Source organism: Marmota monax, unplaced genomic scaffold, assembly GCF_021218885.2.
Source record: "Marmota monax isolate L192 unplaced genomic scaffold, Marmota_monax_Labrador192_F-V1.1 WCK01_AAM20220418_F8-fsc00021, whole genome shotgun sequence".
Taxonomy (NCBI): Eukaryota; Metazoa; Chordata; class Mammalia; order Rodentia; family Sciuridae; genus Marmota; species Marmota monax.
The window spans coordinates 20,331,383-20,351,778 of record NW_026695228.1 but is presented as its reverse complement, the minus strand read 5'-3'; the positions used below and the strand labels follow the sequence as shown (position 1 = coordinate 20,351,778).

General features: G+C 52.0%; 3 protein-coding genes across 7 annotated transcripts; all 3 read left to right on the top strand.

Moving 5' to 3' along the window:
• The first annotated feature begins 2,256 nt into the window (after positions 1–2,256).
• Kxd1 (KxDL motif containing 1) lies at positions 2,257–11,650 on the top strand. 2 transcript variants are annotated; one of them, XM_046436493.2, is made up of 5 exons: positions 2,257–2,400; positions 6,351–6,472; positions 7,698–7,850; positions 9,898–9,944; positions 10,736–11,650. In XM_046436493.2, the coding sequence occupies exons 2-5, from the start codon at positions 6,372–6,374 to the stop codon at positions 10,963–10,965; spliced, it is 531 nt and encodes a 176-aa protein (XP_046292449.1). In that variant the 5' UTR covers positions 2,257–2,400; positions 6,351–6,371; the 3' UTR covers positions 10,966–11,650. The 2 variants fall into 2 exon arrangements, with proteins under 2 accessions (XP_046292449.1, XP_046292450.1); XM_046436494.2 differs by lacking the exon at positions 2,257–2,400 and adding an exon at positions 2,836–3,185.
• Positions 11,651–12,987: 1,337 nt separating this feature from the next.
• On the top strand, positions 12,988–15,924 carry Uba52 (ubiquitin A-52 residue ribosomal protein fusion product 1). Of its 4 annotated transcripts, none has more exons than XM_046436490.2 (5): positions 12,988–13,122; positions 14,292–14,405; positions 14,520–14,606; positions 15,539–15,641; positions 15,726–15,924. In XM_046436490.2, exons 2-5 carry the CDS (start codon positions 14,303–14,305, stop codon positions 15,817–15,819), a joined length of 387 nt encoding a protein of 128 aa, XP_046292446.1. In that variant the 5' UTR covers positions 12,988–13,122; positions 14,292–14,302; the 3' UTR covers positions 15,820–15,924. The 4 variants fall into 4 exon arrangements, with proteins under 4 accessions (XP_046292446.1, XP_046292447.1, XP_046292445.1 ...); XM_046436491.1 differs by having other exon boundaries at positions 13,011–13,122; positions 14,295–14,405; XM_046436489.2 differs by having other exon boundaries at positions 13,018–13,135; positions 14,295–14,405.
• Positions 15,925–17,039: 1,115 nt separating this feature from the next.
• On the top strand, positions 17,040–20,097 carry Rex1bd (required for excision 1-B domain containing). Its single transcript, XM_046436492.2, has 5 exons — positions 17,040–17,199; positions 17,295–17,377; positions 17,702–17,906; positions 18,952–19,031; positions 19,872–20,097. Exons 1-5 carry the CDS (start codon positions 17,098–17,100, stop codon positions 19,942–19,944), a joined length of 543 nt encoding a protein of 180 aa, XP_046292448.1. The 5' UTR covers positions 17,040–17,097; the 3' UTR covers positions 19,945–20,097.
• The last annotated feature ends 299 nt before the right edge of the window (positions 20,098–20,396 follow it).

The following is a 20,396-nucleotide window of genomic DNA, read 5'->3' as shown; positions in this document are numbered from 1 at the left end:
ATTCAAGCAACCTTGGAATAAAAATATTCTTTCTTTGCAGAGGGCAGGGGTACTTCTGGGGATCCAGCCCAGTTGCACTCTACCACTGAGCTACATTCCCAGTCCTATTTATTTATTAATTTATTTTTGAGACAAGGTCTTGCTAAATTGTCCAGGCTGACCTTGAATTTAGGATACTCCTACCACAGCCTTCTGAGTCACTGAGATTACAGGCATGATCAGGAGGCTGAAACAGGAGGATCTACAAGGTCTGGACCAGCCTGGGAGACTTAGGGAGACCCTGCCACTGTGCCCAGCTGGAACAAAAATATTCTAGAAGAAACTGCATCTGTACTAAACATGTGCAGACTCTTTTGTTATTAGTCCCTAAATCACAACAACTATATGTACACAGCACTTACAGTGTATTAGGATTCTAAATCACCTAGATATTATATAAACTCTGCAGGAGGATGTGCAAGGTTCTATGCAAAACTCTCCCATTTTCTATAAAGGACTTGAGGATCCTAGAATTTTGGTATTCATGGTTCTAAAACCAATCCCTCACAGATACTGAGGGATGACTGTACACATTCAGATACAAAAGTAAATATGTGTGTATTGGTTAGTAGATATTCAAGTACATTTTCTAGCTCTGCCTGCTAGTAGGGTCTAGAGGTATTGACAATACAATACAATTGCAATGAGCACACCAAGCACCTAGATCTTTGTTTCTAAATACCCCCTTCAGGCAAAGAAACCAAGCTCCTTGGAGAAAGGGTTGATTCTAGGGTTGTTTTCACTGCATGGAATATTTTGTGGTACCCATAGTAAAGAAGCACTCATAAACGATACAGACTTGGGCTGGGGATGTGGCTCACGCGGTAGCGTGCTTGCCAGGCATGCGTGCGGCCCGGGTTCGATCCTCAGCACCACATACAAAGATGTTGTGTCTGCCAAAAACTAAAAAATAAAAAAAATATTAAAATTCTGTCTCTCTAAAAAAAAAAAGTAAAGGTATTGTGCCCATCTACAACTTAAAAAGTCTGTATCTATCTATTTATTTATTTATTTTTGTACTAGGGATTGAACCCAGGGGGGCTTAACCACTGAGCCACATCCCCAGCCATTTTTTAAAAAATATATATTTTATTTAGAGACAGGGTCTCCTTAAGTTGCTGAGTCTGGCTTTGAACTCATGATCCTCCTATCTCTGCCTCCTGAGCTGCTGGGATTACAGGAATGTGTCACAACCCCCAGCTGATGGGGATGTATTAAAAGAACACAGGAAAGAACTTAAAGGGGCAGCAAAATAAACAATACTTGATTGATGGTAATCCACAAAATAAAGTACCCGTGAGTTCAGTCATATTAATACTTGAATAAATACATAATCAGAGAAAAATAGACAGCTTCGCTTACGGAATTCCAATTCGTAATCAAGTTAATAAATAGAAAACCACTATGAGGCAAACACCACTACAAGTAAATGTTGCCAGCAAGAACCACAGATGGATGTTAAAATTAGTAGATAGGAAAAAAAAAAAAGACAAAAAGCCTTCCAAAACAACAAAAATAAAACCCACAGGGCATTTTGCATGGTCTCTATTTTCCTTTCCTTTCCTTTCCCCCCCCCCTCCCCTCCCTCTCCTCCCTCTCCTCCTGGCATGGTCTCTTAAGATACTAATTGCAAAGGAGAAATCAGCAACTTTACAGAAGAGAAAGTGGCAGACACTGTCTCAAGCAAATAATCAAGTTCAATATCACCAGCAATGAAACACATCCACATCCTGCGCCTCCAAAATACAGTCTGTCCAATCACGAGGAAATATCGGACAAACACAGAGATGGACGTTCTGGAAACCAGTACTCTTCAGAAATAATACGGTGAGGAAAGACAAGGAAAGACTGAGAACTGTCACACATTAAGGGAGACTAAGAAGACGTGACTGGATTCAACGCAGAATCCTGGATGGAACTCCGGACCAGTCACCAAAAGCGGAGCAGAGATTTATGAACCCGGATGAGGCCGATTTCCAGCCTTGGGAAGCAGAACACCTGGGTCTGATTCGGCTACAGCTCACTTAAGACCTTGGGGGTACTTTCTACAGTTCTTGGGCCTCAGCCTTGCCATCTATATAATGGGACGTCTCTCAGGTTTCCCCTTTTGGGGCTGCTTTCGATCTCAGACTTTGAACAACTGAGCAGGCGCGACAGGAACTGTTTGATTGGCTATTTACTGTGACGCACCAGCGAACAGAAATTACGTATCAGCCCCACCACTTCCTGCCGCGCCTCCACGCACGCATGTCGGTCCCAGAATACGGCGCCGCCACGCGCGCTCGCACGCACGGTGCGTGGTGACGTCGAGGCGGCGAGGGCGCCATCCCGGAAGCGCGAGCAAGGCTGCCAGATGTGCAGGTGCCGCCGCCACCGACGCCGGGGCTGAGTCTGGGGTGGGGGCTGGGGACACCGGGGCCGCGGGGGAGCCGGGCCGGGTCGGGCGCAGCATCCAGGCTGCCGTGGGGTGGGGCGCGCCGCTGGCCACATCTGGGCACTCCTGCTGCGCACAGGCCTCAGTTTCCCCAGCTGCGCAGTGGATGCGCGGGGCAGTGCCACGGGCCGGAGCTGGATTCGGAACCCGGGCGCGGGATTTAGGGCCTGCGCCCACATTGTGCGGTGTCATCTGGAGCCGCTCGTTGCTCTGCTCCTACCTCCACTGTCCCCAGTTTGCCGGGGGCGGGGAGTGAGTGCAGAGTGGAGCCCCGCCCCACTTGGGGTAATTTTGTGAGCTTGGGAGGCGAGTTAAAAGTTTGGGTTGGAACCGCGGCGTGTCTCTGCTGAGCTTGTGACCTTGGGCCACTGAGTCCGCCCCTGTGAGCGTAAGCTTCTCTCCGAGAGGATAGTATCTGCCTCATAGTGGTGATTTAGAAAAATTCATTGAAGTGTTTTATCATATGAAGAATCAAATATAAGTGATCGTTCCTGTGGAAGCTCCTGGGAGGCTCTTGTTAAACTGATGATTCCCGGGACTTCACATTCCAGCTGGAGGAAATAGCCTGCTCAGAGATTTGTTTTTTCCCCCTTGCTTTTTGTTTTGTTTTGTTTAAAGAAATGGGATCTCCTTGTTGCCCAGGCTGGCCCCGGAACTCCTGCGCTCAAGCAGTCCTCCAGTCTCGGCCTCTGGAGTAGCAGCCACTACAGGTGTACGCATTGGCGACCTGCTGGAGCTCTCTTTTTATCACACTGAGAGATCTTGAGTCTATTCTCATTTTCTGAGACTCAGGTGGAACAACACAGCCTCCTTCTGTTCGTGGCGGCTCCATCATCCCATAATGTATTTGGAGCAGAGCAGATCCCTTGCTGGATCCATCCTGCTTTGTAGTAGCGGTCGGGGAAGGCTTCCTGAGGCAGCTGTGGGTGAGGGGGAGGTTGCCGCAAACCCCTCACTCTCACTTCTGGGAGCCAGAAAGACAGGGGGGATAAAAACGCTGCATTTCTTTCTTTGTGGTACTGGGGATTGAACCACCGGGGCCGTTCTACCCTTGAACTACATCCCCAGCGCTCTTTATTTTGAGAGTGGTTTAAGTTACCCAGGCTGGCCTGGAACTTGCTATCCTTCTGCCTCAGCCTCCCAAGTATGTGGGATCGCAGGCATGTGCTGTGGCGCCCAGTTAGAGCCCCGCTTTGAAGCAGAACCATCTCTCTGGAGGTCTAAATCCTGTGCTCGACAGGGGCTAGATGTGGTTCTCTCCCCTACGAGTGCTCTTTTAAATCTGTTCTTTATATATGATCATGTTTCTGGAAATGTGGCAGCTGTGGTGACCTTGCCTGACACATAATAAAAGCCCAGTGAACAGTTGGGAGGAAGCTTACACCTGATGTGGCAGCTTATTATTATTATTTTAAAAATTTATTTATTTTGCAGTATTGAGGAATGGAGCCCAGGTCCTTGGACATATTAGGCAAGCATCCTACCACTGAGCTGTATCTCCAGCCCCAGCAGCTTATTTCTAGAAGAAAAGCAGGGGCTACAAACTGCTAGCCAGAATCAAAGCACAAATAAATATTCTTGGCCTCCATGATGGTTTTTTTTTTTTTTTTTTTAAGTATTTGTTGGTAACATTTGGAATTGAGGAAATTTCACAGAGGAAAAAAGAAGACCCTATTAACATTTTTTCCCATAAAAATATCTGAAGTCAGGCCAAAATCAGCTGCTGCTTTAAGAGGCAGCCCCAGAACCACATAAAAACAAAGTAATTTCTTTTTCTTTTTTCTTTCTTTGTTTTTTTTTTTTTTTTAAGAGGCAGCCTTTTTGTAGCAGGTAGATACTGACCTCCTGTTCAGATTCCCACCTTTGTGGAACCTGCAGACTGTGCATTTGAGTTAGGACTCAGGTTCACTGGCTGTGTGACCATGGCCCAGTTCCTTAGTCTCTCTGAGCCTCAGTTTTCTCATCTGTAAATAAAGATGATAATAGTTCCAAGTATTTGAGCTTGGTGCCTTAGGATATAGTAACTGCTCAGTAAAATGGAAGGTAGCCAGAAATGGTGGCTTAGCCTGTGATCCCAGTGACTCTGGAGGCTGAGACGGGAGGATCACAAGTTTGAGGTCAACCTGGGCAATTTAGTGAGATCCTGTTTCAAAATAAAAAGCTGAGCTGTAGCTCAGTGGTAGAGGATTTCCCTACCATGTATAAGGACCTGTTTTCAGTCTCCAGCACCACAAATAAATAATGAAATGGGAAGGTAGATTAAATGGATTCAAACATTTTGCTGATCCTGTGTAAATTTTTTCCCCCTTTTTTGAGATTCTGGGGATAGAGCCTAGAGCCTTCTGTGTGCTAGGCAAGCACTCTATCATTGAGCCAAATCCACAGCTCCTATGTGTGACAATTAACCAATCAGAAGTAAGCCTTCTGTTGTTCTTTATTATTATTATTATTATTTTTTATTTATTGGTACTGAGGATTGAACCCAGGGGCACTACAACTGAGCTACATCCATAGAACATAGAACTCCCAGACTGAGGGTGGTCAGAAGCAGATACTGGCCCTTCTGGCCCCATGGAGTCAGGGACAGAGGAACTTTTTTTTTTTTTTCCCAGTGGACACAACATCTTTATTTTTATGTGGTGCTGAGGATCGAACCCAGCGCCCCACGCATGCCAGGCGAGCGGGCTACCACATCCCCAGCCCAGGAACATATTTTTTGAGAAAGGGTTTCACCAAGTTCCCAAAACTTGTCTTGCCTCAGCCTCCACAGTAATGGCTGTTACAGGCATGCACCACCACGCCTGGCTGTGTTGGTCTTCAAATGTGTGGTCCAAAAAGCCAAGCTATCTCAAGGTTCTAGATTTTTCCCAAGTCTCTCAGAAGGGTCAGTTCCGTGTCCCCCTCCTACGTGGCCTGGAAAGCCCCCTCCCTCTGGGTAGGGAAGGTCCGCGCATGTCAGGCGATCTGGGAGCTGCAGAGCCATCTGGGTTGCTGTGGCCACTGCCGGGCTGTGAATGCCTGAAATTCTTGGCTTTCATTTGCTCATAAAAGTCTAGTGTCAGAGCTGAGTTTCCAAAATTCTGTTTGCCTGTCCAAAACAAAGCTCTGACAATCCCTTGCCAGGTTCTGGGCCTGGGTGACACAGACAGCTCTCTCTTGGAGCTAACATTGGTATAGAGGGAGCCGTAGGCAAATGGGTCAGCTGGGAACTCGGGTAATTTCAGGAAGGGTAATTCCACTGAAGCAGTGAAATATAAGAGTGACCCCAGCTGGGTGTGGTAGCACAACTAATGCCAGTGACCTGGGAGGCTGAGGCAGGAGGATTGCAAAATTGAGGACGGGCTGGGCAACTTAGTAAGGACTGTTTCAAAATCAAAACAGGGATGTAGCTCAGTGGCAGAGCACTTGCCTGGCATGTGCAAGGCGCTGGGTTCCATCTCTAATACGGCAAGAAAAGAAAGAAAAGAGTGACCCAAGTGGGGTTGTCAGCAAAGACCTCGGAAAAGAGACACTGGAGGTGGTGATGTGACGAGGCAGCCATGGTGTTCTGCCAGTGGGGACAGGAAGGAGTCTGGCAGATCCAAAAGGGGCTGGGCCTTGGACAAATGAACAGCAGGTGCCCTGAAAGTTGGGGAGTGGGGGATTCCAAGGTGCTTGTGTGCTATTCACAAATAGGACCCCTTTTGATTCCTAACACTCCAAGTTCTGGGATAATAACCCTGAGGCTCAGTTGGCATGGCTGAGTCACAACGCTCATCCCGACTCGGGGGCAATGGTTGAGTCAGAACCCAACCCATGAGGTTCCCAGTCCCACCTTAGGGCCCACGCCCCTGGTGCCTGGCATAGACCGCAGATTGTGGTTTCCTACCTGTGCCAGGCCGTGGAGGAGGAGGAAGAGATGGACCCCCCGGACTCGGCCTCGAGGGTCTTCTGCAGCAGAATCCTGAGCATGGTGAACACGGATGACGTCAATGCCATCATCCTGGCCCAGAAGAACATGTGAGTGTTGGCCACAGGGCCCCAGGTGGGGAAGGAATCCACTCCTGGCCAGTCCCCACTCCAGGCCCACACTGGTGATAAAATGAAGGAAATGAGCAAATCTGCCTGCTGGCTCCAGAGTCTGTCCCTCTGTGGCCTGGAGGCGAGGCCTTGGCACAGGAAGCAGGACGTTCAGAAGGTCTTGCAGCTGTGACTGGCTTGGCAGGGGTTGGAGAACTGGAGGGATTTTTTTTTCCTTTTAGTAACTGGGGATTGAACCCAGGGACACTCTACCACTGAGCTACATCCCCAACCCTTTTATTTTTATTTTTTTTAAGATAGGGTTTAATTAAATTGGTTAGAGCCTTGCTAAGTTGCTGAGGCTGGCCTTGAACTTGCGATCCTCCTACCTAGGCATGGTATTTCAGGCATGTACCACTGAACTGGCTGTGGCTTCTTTTGCTCCTTAACCCAAAGGCTTTCCCACACTGCATTGATGACCCAGCACAGACCTCATTTCCTGCCATTTCTCACTCTGTACCTGGGCTCCTGGGTGAAGAATCTCAGCAATACCCATCTCAACTTCTAGTTCTTGAGGGCAAATTCACACCTGACCTTTGGGAACTCCTGGACTGAGGGTGGTCAGAAGCAGATATGGAGTCAGGGCCAGAGGAACAACTTGGGGCTGCGGGAGTCTAAGGGGAGTGGGGAGTCTGCTTAAGGGAGAGATGAGAAAGTCTTAGCTTTCCGTCACTGTGACAAAATACCTGAGATGAACAACTCAGAGGAGGAAGGTTTATTTTTGATCACATGTTTTAGTGCATGGGTCCCTGGCCTATGGCAGCACAGTATATCATTGTGGAAAAGCACAGGAGAGTAGGCCTGTTGACTTCATTGTGGCCAAGTAGCAGGAAGGTGCCAGGGTCCTGAAAGCCCTTTGAGGGCATTCCCCCGGTGACCTGACTTCCTTCATGAGGCTCTGCCTTCTAAACATTCCATCACTTCCAGCAGCACCACAGTCTGGTGATCAGGCCTTTAGCACATGCCCTTTCAGGGACATTTAGGATCCAAACCCTAACAGAAGGGTACACTTCAGTAGGCTTTTAAAGGTTGAACAGCAGTTTTAACTGGGCAGGCCAAAGAAACAGCACATGCCCTGGTCGTGAAGCAAGTAAGGCCTTGGCGTGGTCAGGCAGCAAGGGCCCTGGAGGCGGGGCATAGAGCTTGTGCCCTTTCTCTGCATCAGGCTGGACCGTTTTGAGAAGACCAATGAGATGCTGCTGAATTTCAACAACCTGTCCAGCGCCCGCCTGCAGCAGATGAGCGAGCGCTTCCTGCACCACACAAGGACGCTGGTGGAAATGAAGCGGGACCTGGACAGCATCTTCCGCAGGATCAGGTGTGTGCTTGACCCCTCTGTGGAATGGTCCTTTCGAACCCAGGAACTGGGAGGTTCTGCTGTTTTAATTGTTGTTGCTGTTTGGTGCTGGAGACTGAACCTGGGTGCTCTCCTACTGCGCTCTACACCCAGCCCTTTTTGAGACAGGGCTTCACTAAGTTGCTGAGGTTGGCCTCAGCCTCCTGAGTCACTGGGATTACAGGCATGAGCCACTGGGCCCAGCCCCAGCTCTTTTTGTTTTGTTTGGGTTCCAAGGATTGAACCCAGAGGCGCTCAACCACTGAGCCACATCCCAGCCCTTTTTTATTTAGAGACAGGGTCTCACTGAGTTGCTTAGTGCCTTGCTTTTTTTGAGGTTGATCTTTGAACTCACAATCCTTCTGCCTCAGGTTCCTGAGCCGCTGGGATTACTGGTGTGCACCGCCAGCCCCAGCCCTTTTTAATCTTGTTTTGACACTGTGTCTTGTAAACTGCCCTGGCTGGCCTCTAATTTGCCACCCTCTGGCTCCAGTTTCCCAGGTAGATGGGATTACAGGCGGGTGTCTTCCTGCTAGTGCTAGTTCATTTCAAGAGGCTTTGTTGTACTCTTTTTTTTTTAAAGGAATTTTTTTTTTTTTAAAGAGACAGAGAGAGAGAGTGAATTTTAATATTTATTTTTTAGTTTTTGGCGGACACAACATCTTTGTTTGTATGTGGTGCTGAGGATCAAACCCAGGGTCTCACACATGCCAGGCAAGTGCTGTACCACTGAGCTGTAACTCCAGCCCCACATTTCTTTTAATTTTCTTTTCTTTTTTTCTTTTTAGTTGTTGATGGACTTTATTGTCTTTATTTTTATGTGGTGCTGAAGATCGAACCCAGTGCCTCATGCATGCTAGGCGAGCACACTACCACTGAGCCACAAACCCAGCCCCTCTACATGTTTTTTAAATATTTATTTTTTTTTTTATGTTGTGCTGAGGATCGAACCCAGGGCCTGGCACATGCTAGGCAAACACTCTATTGCTGAGCCACAACCCCGGCCCTGGAAAAACATTTTTTTTTAATATTTATTTTTTAGTTATAGGTAGACACAGTATCTTAATTCTTTATTTTTATGTGGTGCTGAGGATTGAACCCAGTGTCTCATGCATGATAGGCCAGTGCTCTACCTCTGAGCTCCAGCCCCAGCCCCTGGAAAACACATTTTATTGAGCAGACTCTAGGTCAAAATCATGAGGTAGGCTGGTTAAGTCCCCCTCCTTTTTTTCTGAGTCGGGGTCTCACTATGTTGCCCAGGCTGACCTTGAACTCCTGGACACAAGTGATCCTCCTGCTTTGGCTTCCTGAGTAGCTGGGACTATCAGTGCCTAAGATGGCGCCTGACTCCTTATAATTTATAACAGCACATGTTTTCTGAGGCTTCATATCAGGTTTACTGCCCAGATGGTTTGGGGTGGGGGGAGCAGGGATCTTGAGGGTTGATAACCACAGCTACGTGTCCCCGTCACCCAAGAAGGAGAAGAGGGGTTGCCACCTGGCCTGGAACCATCAACAGTAGTGGTACTTATAAGGCCACAAAGATAACCACCTGCTTTGAGAACCTCCTTTCCATTCTCTGCAAACACAGCTGGAGTACTTTAGGAAAAAGAAGAACCAGCTAGGGGCTGGGGATATAGCTCAGTTGGTAGAGGGCTTGCCTCACGTGCACTAAGGCCCTGGGTTCAATCCCCAACCCCCAAACAAACCAACCCACCCACCAAACCAGCAGTTAAAAAAAGAAGAAAATTCTCTAAGCTTCATTTTGTCTAAAGGTAGAGGAGGCTAACATAAGGGGGCACTGCAGGGAGAGGGCCCCTCTGCCTGGGCTCAGGGACTACACCCCAGGGTGCACGTCTGCCCAGGTGTTCCCAGGCTTGTTGGGCTGAGTGTGGGGCAGAGAGAGGGAGGCTTGGTGAATGGTGAGGGCCAGGTTCCTGCTGCCCACCCAGCAGGGGCTCCCTAGCCAGTGCCAGGCCCAGCCCATCTGATCAGCAGGTTCAGCCCCTGTGCCTTCCCTTCCCTGCAGGACCCTGAAGGGGAAACTGGCCAGGCAGCACCCGGAGGCCTTCAGCCGTAAGTGTTACCCAGGCTAGTGAGCCCGAGCATGCCAGCTTCCTCCACTCAGAGCTGGCTTCCCGAAGGTCGCCTTGGGCTGACATGCAGCCCAGGCCCTGGTGGGTGGAGGGTCCAGAGAGATGGGGGTGGGGGGCAAGGGCAGGGTGCTGGTGGGATGCAGTCTCCTTGTCCTGGGGTGTACCCATGTAGTACCATGAGCCAAACTCCGCCCACAACCACCTGTGACGGGGGACTATGAATATCCCGATTTCAGAGGGGGAAACTGTCGCCCAGAGAAGCACGATTGTGGGAGGAAGTGCAGCTGAAAAGGGAGGGGGAAGGAATCAAGTTCACATCTGTCTAGTGACAGCCCTAGTGGCTCTGGGCCACCATTCTGTGTCGCCAGCACCTCAGAGGGTTCCCTGTTGCTGAGCCTTGGTTTACTCCATCTGCTTAATGGGCCAATAGCTAGCTCTTCATCCCAAAGCTGCCGACTACCATGGGCATAAATTCCGAGTTTACAGAGCAGGCGGACAGGAGGGGTGCCTGGGCCAGGTGACGTAGTGGGGGTGAGGAAGGACAGAGCCAGCTCACCCAGCCTAACCTAGGAGGCTGAGGCAGCATCCCAACATCGCTTCGTGTGGAAGGGATTCCTCTTACCTGCTGGGCCTTGGTTTCTTCCTCTTCCTCAGTAAAATGGGCTAAGTCATGTACCCACGGGGCAGGGAACCTGTCAGGTCACACACACAAAGTCCCCCATCTGAGTGTTTGAGAAGGCAGCAGAGCAACTCCTGGGCCTCCTTCCCCAGACATCCCAGAGGCCTCCCTCCTGGAGGATGAAGACGAGGACCCCATCCCGCCCAGTGTCACCACCACCATTGCCACCTCGGAGCAGAGCACAGGCTCATGCGACACCAGCCCTGATACTGTCTCGCCCTCCCTCAGCCCTGGCTTCGAAGACCTGTCCCACATGCGGCCTGGCTCTCCCACTATCAACGGCCACAGCCAGACGGATGACGAGGGGAGGCCAGGAGAGTAGTCCTGCTCCAGGCACCCAGAGGTCTTGGGCACCAGTAGCCATCCCCAGGTGTCTGAGGTGGCAGTGGGTAACCCCGCCTCACCATCTTCACCTTTGCCACCCTGTTCTGTCATCCAGGGCTCCCTCCTGGGGCTGTGGAATTCCTGGGGTCTCCAATTTCCTGCTCCTTCTCCTGGGAACATAACCTCATGCCAGGGCACAGCCATCCCAGCTGGAGTGGTGAGGCTGGGCACAGGGATGTTTTCAGAGCCAGGCCTCAGGTGTGCTCTGAACAACTGTTAAGAGGTGACCAGAGCCAGATGCCCCCTATCCCCTGGCTAGGACCTCCTGGAGGTGGACAAGATCGTCACATCATCCTCTCACCCTGCACCCATTAATTCTGGTTTCCCTGCCCCTTCCTCAGACTGAAGTACTGAGTACTTTCTCCAGTTAGTGTCTCCAGGATGTTTCTGACACAGAGAAGGAAGTTAGAGATGGAGGCTGGATGGCCACTCAGCCCTGGGCCTGTGAGGCCTGTGTTTGAACAGAGGTGTGGACCTCAGAGGCCCTATAGGCATCTCCTGGGTTTCCTGGAGCAAGCCACGCCACCTTGGAAAACAGAGTTTAGTGGAATATTTTTGTACCCGATGTTTACAGATGCTGTTGGGAAGTTATCAATAAAAAGACTCTGTTGCTAAAAAGGGAAGAGCACATCTCCCTGGCTTCTTTCCATCCTTGGGTCTAGCAGCTGAGAAAGTGGACACGTGCTGGATGGAGGACATGGAGTCCTTTTGTCAGGGCCTGCAGACAAGCACACACCACTGACCTGGAAAGAGATGGGACTGACCACCAGGCTGCGTGGCTGTGCCTGCAATTCCAGCAACTTGGAAGGCTGAGGCAAGAGGATCGCAGGTTCCAGGCCAGCCTCAGCAACTTAGTAGGATTTGTCTTAAAAAGGGGGGGGGGGAGCTGTAGCTGGCGGCAGAGCTCTCCCCGGTTAAATCCCTAGTACCATACACACACACACACACACACACACACAAGAAAGATGGGGCTGTTCTTCGTGGAAGACCCTGTGGTGGCAGTCCTAACAACCCAGGTTCGCACTTCCCAGGTCCTCACACCTTCTGTTGGCACTGCTACCAACACTTCCCTTTCCCCCTTGAATGACACCTTTAGGTTGCAGTGTGTGTGCGTGAGGGTGGGGTGCTCAGGCAGCCATACGGGACCCCATTTCCCGTTAGACTCTCCCAAAGTCGCCTCACCTTCGGAGCTCTTAGAATTTATGTTAAAGGAATCTGCTGGGTGCGGTAGAGGCTGAGGCAGGAGGATGGCTTGAGCCCACGAGTTTGAGATCAATCTGGGCAGCAAACAACAACACATTGTCCCCAAGAAGAGGCACTTTCCCAGGCATGAAAGCTTCTCTGCCTCTGCGTGACACGCAGTAGACACTAGAAATGTTCCCAGGAATAACGAAGCACGTTGACAAACTCACACGTAACTTCTCAGTCCTCCCTTTTCCCTGGTCCGGTGCCATCCACAAGTTTCGGTCCCAGTCCAGAACACGCAGGGTCCCACCGGACACTTTTCGCCAGACCCTACTACCTTTTCCTGGAGAAGGCACTAGTCTCACCGGCTTTCCCTGCTCCCATAGACTCTGCCCTCAAGTCCGTCGGTGCACAGCGGCCAAAGCTTTCCAGCAACAGGTTCCGGGTGTAGAGTGTCCACGGTGGCTTCCATGGGTCTCCTGTGACTTCTACATTTTCCATTTCAACCCCTGCACCCTGCACCCTCTCTGCGTGACGCCTTTGCTTTAGCAGAAAAGTCTCTCCTCTGCTCTATTCAACAAGCATTCCCGAAGCATCAGCCAAGTGCCAGGTAACGTCGGGGACCCATAGACCATGCGCTAAAACACCTGGAGGGGCGCGACCATCGTCACGTGACTCGACGGGCGCCGCCCACACTCGGAAGAGGGTGAGCGACGCTGGCCCACGTGCGCCGCGGCTTCGTTCGCCAGTACTCGACATGGTGCCGGGGCGGGGCCTGGGGCGGCACCCGATGCAAGACGCGGATTGTGACGCAGACGCGCGGCGTGCTCGGTGCGCAGGCGCTCTCGGCGGCGAATCGGCGGTTTCCGGTTCCGCCGCCCTCTTTTTCTTCAACGAGGCTCCAGAGCGGGTCGGTGGCCGAGGTCGTGCTGGTTGGCGCGGGGCGGCTTGCGGGCGGTGGGCGAGGTCTCGGGAGGCGAAGAGGGAGACCCCGAGCTCGCTCGGGCGGGGCAGCCTCGGGGGTGGCGAACGGGCGCGTGAGCCCAGGCACCCAGCTGGGACGGGGCTCCCCGAGGCGGACGCGGCTCCGGGGAGGAGCCCTAGCGATCCCTCGAGGCGGGAATGGAGCCTCCTGGACGGCCGCGGGTGGATAGGGAAGGGGCAGTAGGCGGTGGTGCTGCCGTGTTGTGCGCCGGGCCTTTGGAAAGGATTGGATTTCTCAGGTTGGGTGCTCGTACCTCACTCTACGTCAATAGACGTTAATTTTCTAGACTGTTTTCTAAATCTCCTTTTAAAGTGAAGGATTATCTAAACATATCTGGCACGTGTTTGGCAGATAATAAGTGGTAGCTTTTGTTGTGTTTTTGGTGCTACTGGGGATGGAACCCAGGGCCTCGCACTTGTTAGGCAAGCCATGTGCTGCTGAACTCCATCCGCAGTCCTCCTCATTATTGCTTATGGGTTGGAGCAAAGGCAGTAAGTGGGATCTGGGGAATTTAGGTCTGAGAAGGAAGCCAAGAGTGTTGGACATCTCATCTTTATGTTAAGAAAAAGAAGAAGTGGTGTGTGGCATGTTGGAGAGATGGCTACTGGGATGGCATTCCCGTGTAGGTAGTAAGGGAAACCTGTAGGACAGTCCAGGAACTTGTCGAAACAGGGGTTGATGGCACCATCCTCAGGGAAGATATGCCTGGCAAAGAGAATGCCTCGGGGTACTTGTCATGCATATCAGCAAACACTGAAGGGGATACCTCCTCTGCCCAACTTGAAGGACACTCCTGGCAGGCTTGTGGTTATAGCTTAGTGATAGAGCACTTTCCCAGCATGTGCAAAGCCTGGATAACATCCCCAGTACCTGGGGTTGTGGGGGAGGGCATGGCATCCAGGAGTAGGGCAGAGGAATTGGTCCCTTGGTACAGGACAGGTTTAGGCTAAAAACCAGAGTGTGTGAGAAGACAAGCCCAGAAAGGCCAGGGTAGATGGAAGACAAGTGCAAGGCACAGGCCTGAAATTGTGGTCAGTGCAGGTACAGGAGGGCTGTCAGGCCTGCTTTGCTCACCACTCCATCCTGCCTTCCAGCAGACGCAGAGATGCAGATCTTTGTGAAGACCCTGACGGGCAAGACCATCACCCTCGAGGTCGAGCCCAGTGACACCATTGAGAATGTCAAAGCCAAAATTCAAGACAAGGAGGGTGAGTTGGGCTGGGTCAGTGGGGGCTCTGTCCTGTGAGCTAGGTGCTGGATTTGGACAGACCCCAAGTAAAGTGTTGGATAATTTAAGTAATTGAGCTTCCTTCTTTTTCCAGGTATCCCACCTGATCAGCAGCGTCTGATATTTGCAGGCAAACAGCTGGAGGATGGCCGCACTCTCTCAGATTACAACATCCAGAAAGGTACTAGGGTGGGGCTGCTAGAAAACAGGCTCCATGAGCCCTCAGTCCCTGGACAGAGCATTAGTGGACTCGGTGGCACTACAGAGGGAGGCAGTTCTTAAGACGAGGGGTCAGTACAGTGCCAGGTACTCCAGAGGCTGAGGCAGAAGTGTTGATGCTCTAAGTTAGCCTGGGCAAGTAAAAGCCCTATCTCAAAATTATTATGTTAGAAAAGGGTGGAGGGTTAGGGTTGTAGCTCAGTGGTAGAGTGCTCCTGGATTTCATCACTAAAAATGAAAAAGGGGGGGAAAAAAGAAAAATTGAGCACCGGAACTGGGATTGTGTGGTAGATAGCATACAGGAGTGCAGGAGGCCCTGGATTCTGTCCCCAGCACCCCCACCCCCAAAAAAAGTAATTAAGGAAATTTTTATTACTATTATAAAGAAAATTAGTGTCTTGGGCTGGGATTGTGGCTCAGTGGTAGAGCACTTGTCTAGCATGTGTGAGGCCCTGGGTTCCATCCTCAGCACCACATAAAAAATAACTAAACATAGGTATTGTGTCCAACTTCTTCTAAAAAAATAAATATTAAAAAAAAAAGAAGGGGCTGGGGTTGTGGCTCAGAGGTAGAGCGTTCGCCTGGCATGCACGAGGCCCTGGGTTCCATCCTCAACACCACATAAAAATATTAAAAAAAGAAGAAGAAATTTAATGCCTCTTCACTGTGGTAGTTATAATGTTTAAACATCAGAGTTGCCGGATGATTCTCCATGGAGTGTCTGTGGGCAGGTCGGGCCAGCCCTTTGTGTCCATCTGCACATAGACCACTTGGGATCCTGCTTGGAGTTCTCATTACATAGATATATGAGAAGCACCAGTCTACCGGGTGACAGAAAGCCTTGCTTAGTGACTGAGGTGCTAGGACTGGGCTGATGTCCTCTGTCTCCTGCAGAGTCCACCCTGCACTTGGTACTTCGCCTCCGAGGTGGCATCATTGAGCCTTCTCTGCGCCAGCTTGCCCAGAAGTACAACTGTGACAAGATGATCTGTCGCAAGTATGTGTGCTCAGATGCTTGGGTGGGGTGGCAGGAATAAGGGGTAGGGTGGGCCCTCATTAGCCGCTCCTATCCCTTACACAGGTGTTATGCCCGCCTGCACCCCCGTGCTGTGAACTGCCGCAAGAAGAAGTGTGGCCACACCAACAACCTTCGCCCCAAGAAGAAGGTCAAATAAAGCTCCTCCACTGGCTCCTTTCCCCAAGGAGTGGCCTCCTGCCCAAGCCCCATGTATGGCCTTGGGACCTCAATAAAATTTCCCTTACATTGACTGGAGCAGTAACTGGTGTCCATGTGACTGTTTTGTCCAGGGAGGTGGCTGAAGAGTGGCCCATCTCCTTTGACTCTCTGTTGCCTTTGGATCCTCTTATCCTTCTGGAGACTAAAAGAATTGGTGGTTCCTGTCCCGCACATACAGCAGGTTTTGTCAAAAGCACAAGCAGGTTTCAATTAGGGCTCTGCCAAACGAGTGCTTTGTCATCTAATATGGAAATTAGGACCTGGTGGGGACCAAGGTCTGCTGTGTTATTGCCTGGGATCTAGTTGACATTTGGAGGTGTCCAGGTGTGGATGAGTAGACAGGTAGGTAGACCATTTACTGACAGTAAATGCTTCTTAGTTTTGAGTGAAAATTATTAGCACATGTGAGACCAGTCATTCCTCAAGGTTGGTTTTGCTCGGGGTGGACAGGGCCTCATGTGCACTAGACAAGTGCTTTGCCACTGAGCTGCACCCACACAGCCTACCTAAATTTTGATTGGGACTCAATGTAGGTTATGTCAGACATGCCAATGACTCCCTCTCCTGCAATGCCATCTAAGGGCTACAGTATTAGTCACCCCATTCTTCAGCTAGTCCAGTTGCCACCTTGTTGACTGCCCCTCCCTGGTCTAGGTCATCACCATCTGCAATGGCCCATCCTCCAGAGTCCCAGACCTATTATTTTGAGCCAGAGTCCTCACTAAGTCGCTGAGGCTAACCTCAAATTTGTGATACTCCTGTCTGCCTCTAGAGTTAGTGGGATCCCAGGTGTGGGTTGCCACACTTGGCCCATTTCTCCTTGGAAAGTTCCAAAACCACCTCAGCACCTAAAATGCTTTGCTATCCCTGTTCTTGCCTGAGGCTCCCACCTCAGGGCCTTTGCATAGGATCCCTAATTCAGCTCACTTTTTGGACGCTTACACAGTACCTGCCAGTAAATCATCTCAGTGGGCCCGGATGTTATTGGACAAGAAAGGTGTATGCAAAAACCTGAGCTAATATCCTTACAGTATTTAGAGTACCGGATTCCAGTAAGGACAAACCAGGTGGGCGCCAGGCAGGAACTAATGAAGGATGGGATCTGCTGTCTGCGGCCTGGCCCGTCGCAGAATCGGAGTCCCTTGACCTCCGGACCTGCAGGGGGCGCCAGGCACAGTGGAGCGGCCTGTCTTGGCGTGGCCCCGACTGCGCCGTCATGATCACTACTGGGGCCGCAGCGGAGAACGCCGTTCCCGCGGTGCTTGACGTTGCGGATGCCACCGGAGATGGGGCACTCGCGGAGCCGGTGTGGCCCTGGGTGAGTCGCGGCTCGAGCGAGGACGGGCGTGGGGCGGGCGGTGCAGGTCCAGGGCGCCGGCTTCATGCCCCAAACTTGCCCCCCACGCCCCGCAGAAAGATGCCCCGATCCGGACGCTGGTGCAGCGAATCCACCAGCTGCAGGATGAGCGCGCGCAGGGCTTCCGCAAACTGGAGGAGTGAGTGCGGGCGTGGGGCCGCGCCGGGCGCGGTTCAGTCCCGGGCCCAGTTCGGGTATGGGTATGTCAGTGGCGGGAGTGTCCGGAGGCAGAGCTGGGTCCCCACGAGGCTGCCCTATTAGAAGTGGGACGGAGTCTGAAGAGGAATCAGTTCGTAACTAACTCTTAAGGACCCGGAGAGCGGTCCCCTCTTCCCTTGCTAGAGTCAGAAGCGTCTTTACAGTCGGTCGTCCAGTCTCTGGGGTGCGGGTACGCCCCCTGCGGGTTGGTGCGGGTGCCTGGCCAGGGAGCGCATCCTCACCTCAGCATCCTCACCTGCTTCAGAGGCCACCGCCAGTACCTGCGGAGCGGCCCGCACTACGACTTCCCTGGCTACCGGAAAACAGTGCACGAAGTGACCCAGGCCTTCGCTGCCGCCTCGCGGGAGGTGCTGGCGGTGGAGGCAGAGCTGGCTGGACCTCGCGCGCAGCCACTGCTCGCGGGCCACGTGCGCAGCCTGCAACAGCTGGAGCAGACGCGCCTGGCCACGGTGAGACCACGACCTCTTACCTACGCTGTGTCTGTCACTGGCCTGATGTGCTCATTACCGCCCCTTAGGGAAGGGCCTCAGTCCCTGTCCCACACTCATTTCTGGGAGTCCCAGGCCCCACCCTTCCTGCCACACCTCAAAACTCCCTAAGTCTTCACCGAGAGATTCTGATTCTCCGTTGCCTCTTACCCAACCCCAGTTTTATTCCAGGTTTTGTTCTTAGTTCAGGACGTGCTCACTTTACTCCAGCCCCGCCTAAACGCAGTTCCTAGAAGTGTGGACACTGCCTCACGACTGCTTCCGCTCTGGCTTTTTCATTGCCTGAGGTCCCACCCTCAACTACTTCCCTGGAGAGCTGGGATTCCCAGGCCACACCCATCCCAGTGTTCCTATCTCTACCTACTAATTTTCAGGCCCCGCCTACACTTCTCCTGCAGCCAATCCTGGCCGAGAGGGCTACATCCATGTGTAGCCACGCCCATATTGCACAAGAAATTTCTCCTCCGGCACCCCAGTATTTTCGACCTACTCCCACCCATGGATCATAACCCCCACCCTGCTTTTGGGACTATGATGCCCCGCCCGCCACACCCCTACCACCAATCTGGTTGAACTTCAAGGTTGTTCTCAAGCCACACCCACACATGACCACGTCCATTTCAATTGCGGACTCCAGAGAAACGCCGGACTCTTCACACACAAAGCTCCGCCCCTCATGGCCCTACCCTGAGCTTTTTTGGGGGAGGGGGTACCAGGATTGAACCCAGAGGTGCTTACCACTGAGCCCCAGCCCCCCCCCCCCCCTTTTTTTTAAATTTAGAGACAGGGTTTCCCTGAGTTGTTTAGGGCCTCGCTAATTTGCCGAGGCAGTCTTTGAACTCGTGATCCTCCTGCCTCAGCCTCCAAGGTGCTGGAATTACAGGCGTGTGCCACCGCACCCGGCTGCTGTGTCTTTAATACCTAATCTTTATTTTTAAGTAGCAGGGGAGGACAGAGTGGTTTCTGCTTTCTGTGACACCCTCCCCACTGCCCATTCTCCCTCCAGGTGGCTCTGCTGCAGCTGATGGGGACACCAGAACTGACTGGGCAGGAGGACACTGAACGGATGCAGCAGCTGAAGATGAAGTGAGCTTTGCTGCCCACTGGGCTGGCCATGCCAGTTTTGCTGGCACCCTCAGGCCCCGCCCTAGCCTGCTGTTTCCTCAGGCTGGCCCAGTCACATCTGGCCAGTTGAGCAGCCCCTCTGGACCCGTATACAACCTTTGGTATTTATACCAGTGTCCTAACCTGGTGGCCCCAGATGTACACATTCCACGGAATACATACCCCTGTGACTTCACATCAGAGGCACCCTGAGCATTGCCAAGACACAGCCGCCTGTCTCAGCACACGCCGACCTGCTCTAGAGCTTGGACTAGGCCCCCATGTCCACCGGCACATGCCTGCACGCTCCTTTTATCTTTTTTTGGTGGGGGATGGGGTGGCACTAGGGAACAACCCTAGGGAGCCTTACCACTGCTCTACACCCACTGTCCTGTCTATTTTTTTTTTTTTTTTAATGTTTTGAGATAGGCTCTCCTAAATTGCCAAGGCTGGACTTGAACTTTTGATCTTCCCGCCTTAGCTTCCCTACTTGCTGGGAATAAGGACATGTGCCACTGTGCCCTGCACGTCTGCACATTGTCCCCGACCTCCAAACACATCCTCTCATGCACACATGCTAGACATTTGCCAAGCTGTCACTCTGTAACCTCTTGACGGCACGTACGCCTCTCTCCCAAGACGGCCCACTCTGACCCAAGGAGCCATCCCTCTTCAGGCCCCCTTCCAGGCTAGTGCTGCCTGGAAGTTTGGCGGCGGGCAGGAGGGCCCAGGGCTTGCCACAGCCCCCTCCGAGCTAGTTGCGCGGTGCCGGCTAATCCGCCCCATCTGGGTCTTATTTATAGTTTCCATCCGTTCTTGTAGGGTAATTAAAACCATGGAGGCCATCAGTGAGGTTCTCCAGGACCTCAGGTTTGATGCGGAATCTGCCGAGTGACGGTGGCTCTCCAGAGATGTTCAGAGGAGATGGGAAAGGAGACCAATGGCGTCCAACCCAACCCTGACCACCTGGCTGAGGTCATGCCCCTCTGGAGCTGCGGACCCTGCTCCAGTTCAGTGTACCTCACAATAAAGAGTCCTTCCTCTGCCATCTCTGTGTCCTGCAGTACTGGGGTCCCTGTCTGGGGAAGGGGTTCCCCAGGCCAGAGAGGGCTGGGGGAAAACTCTCACCCTGCCCCAGAACTGGTGTTTTGTTTTTTGAGATGTGGTCTTGCTGGTCTTGAGCTGGTCAGTTTAAGCAATCCTCCTGCCTCAGCCTTCTGAGTAACTGGGACTCTAGTCCCCACACCCCACTTGAAACTGGTGTTTTGAATCACACCCTTGAGGAGTTCAGAACCAGAGATTGTGGATCCTAGAGAAAGTGTCTGAAATTCTGGGAGGTGGGGCTTC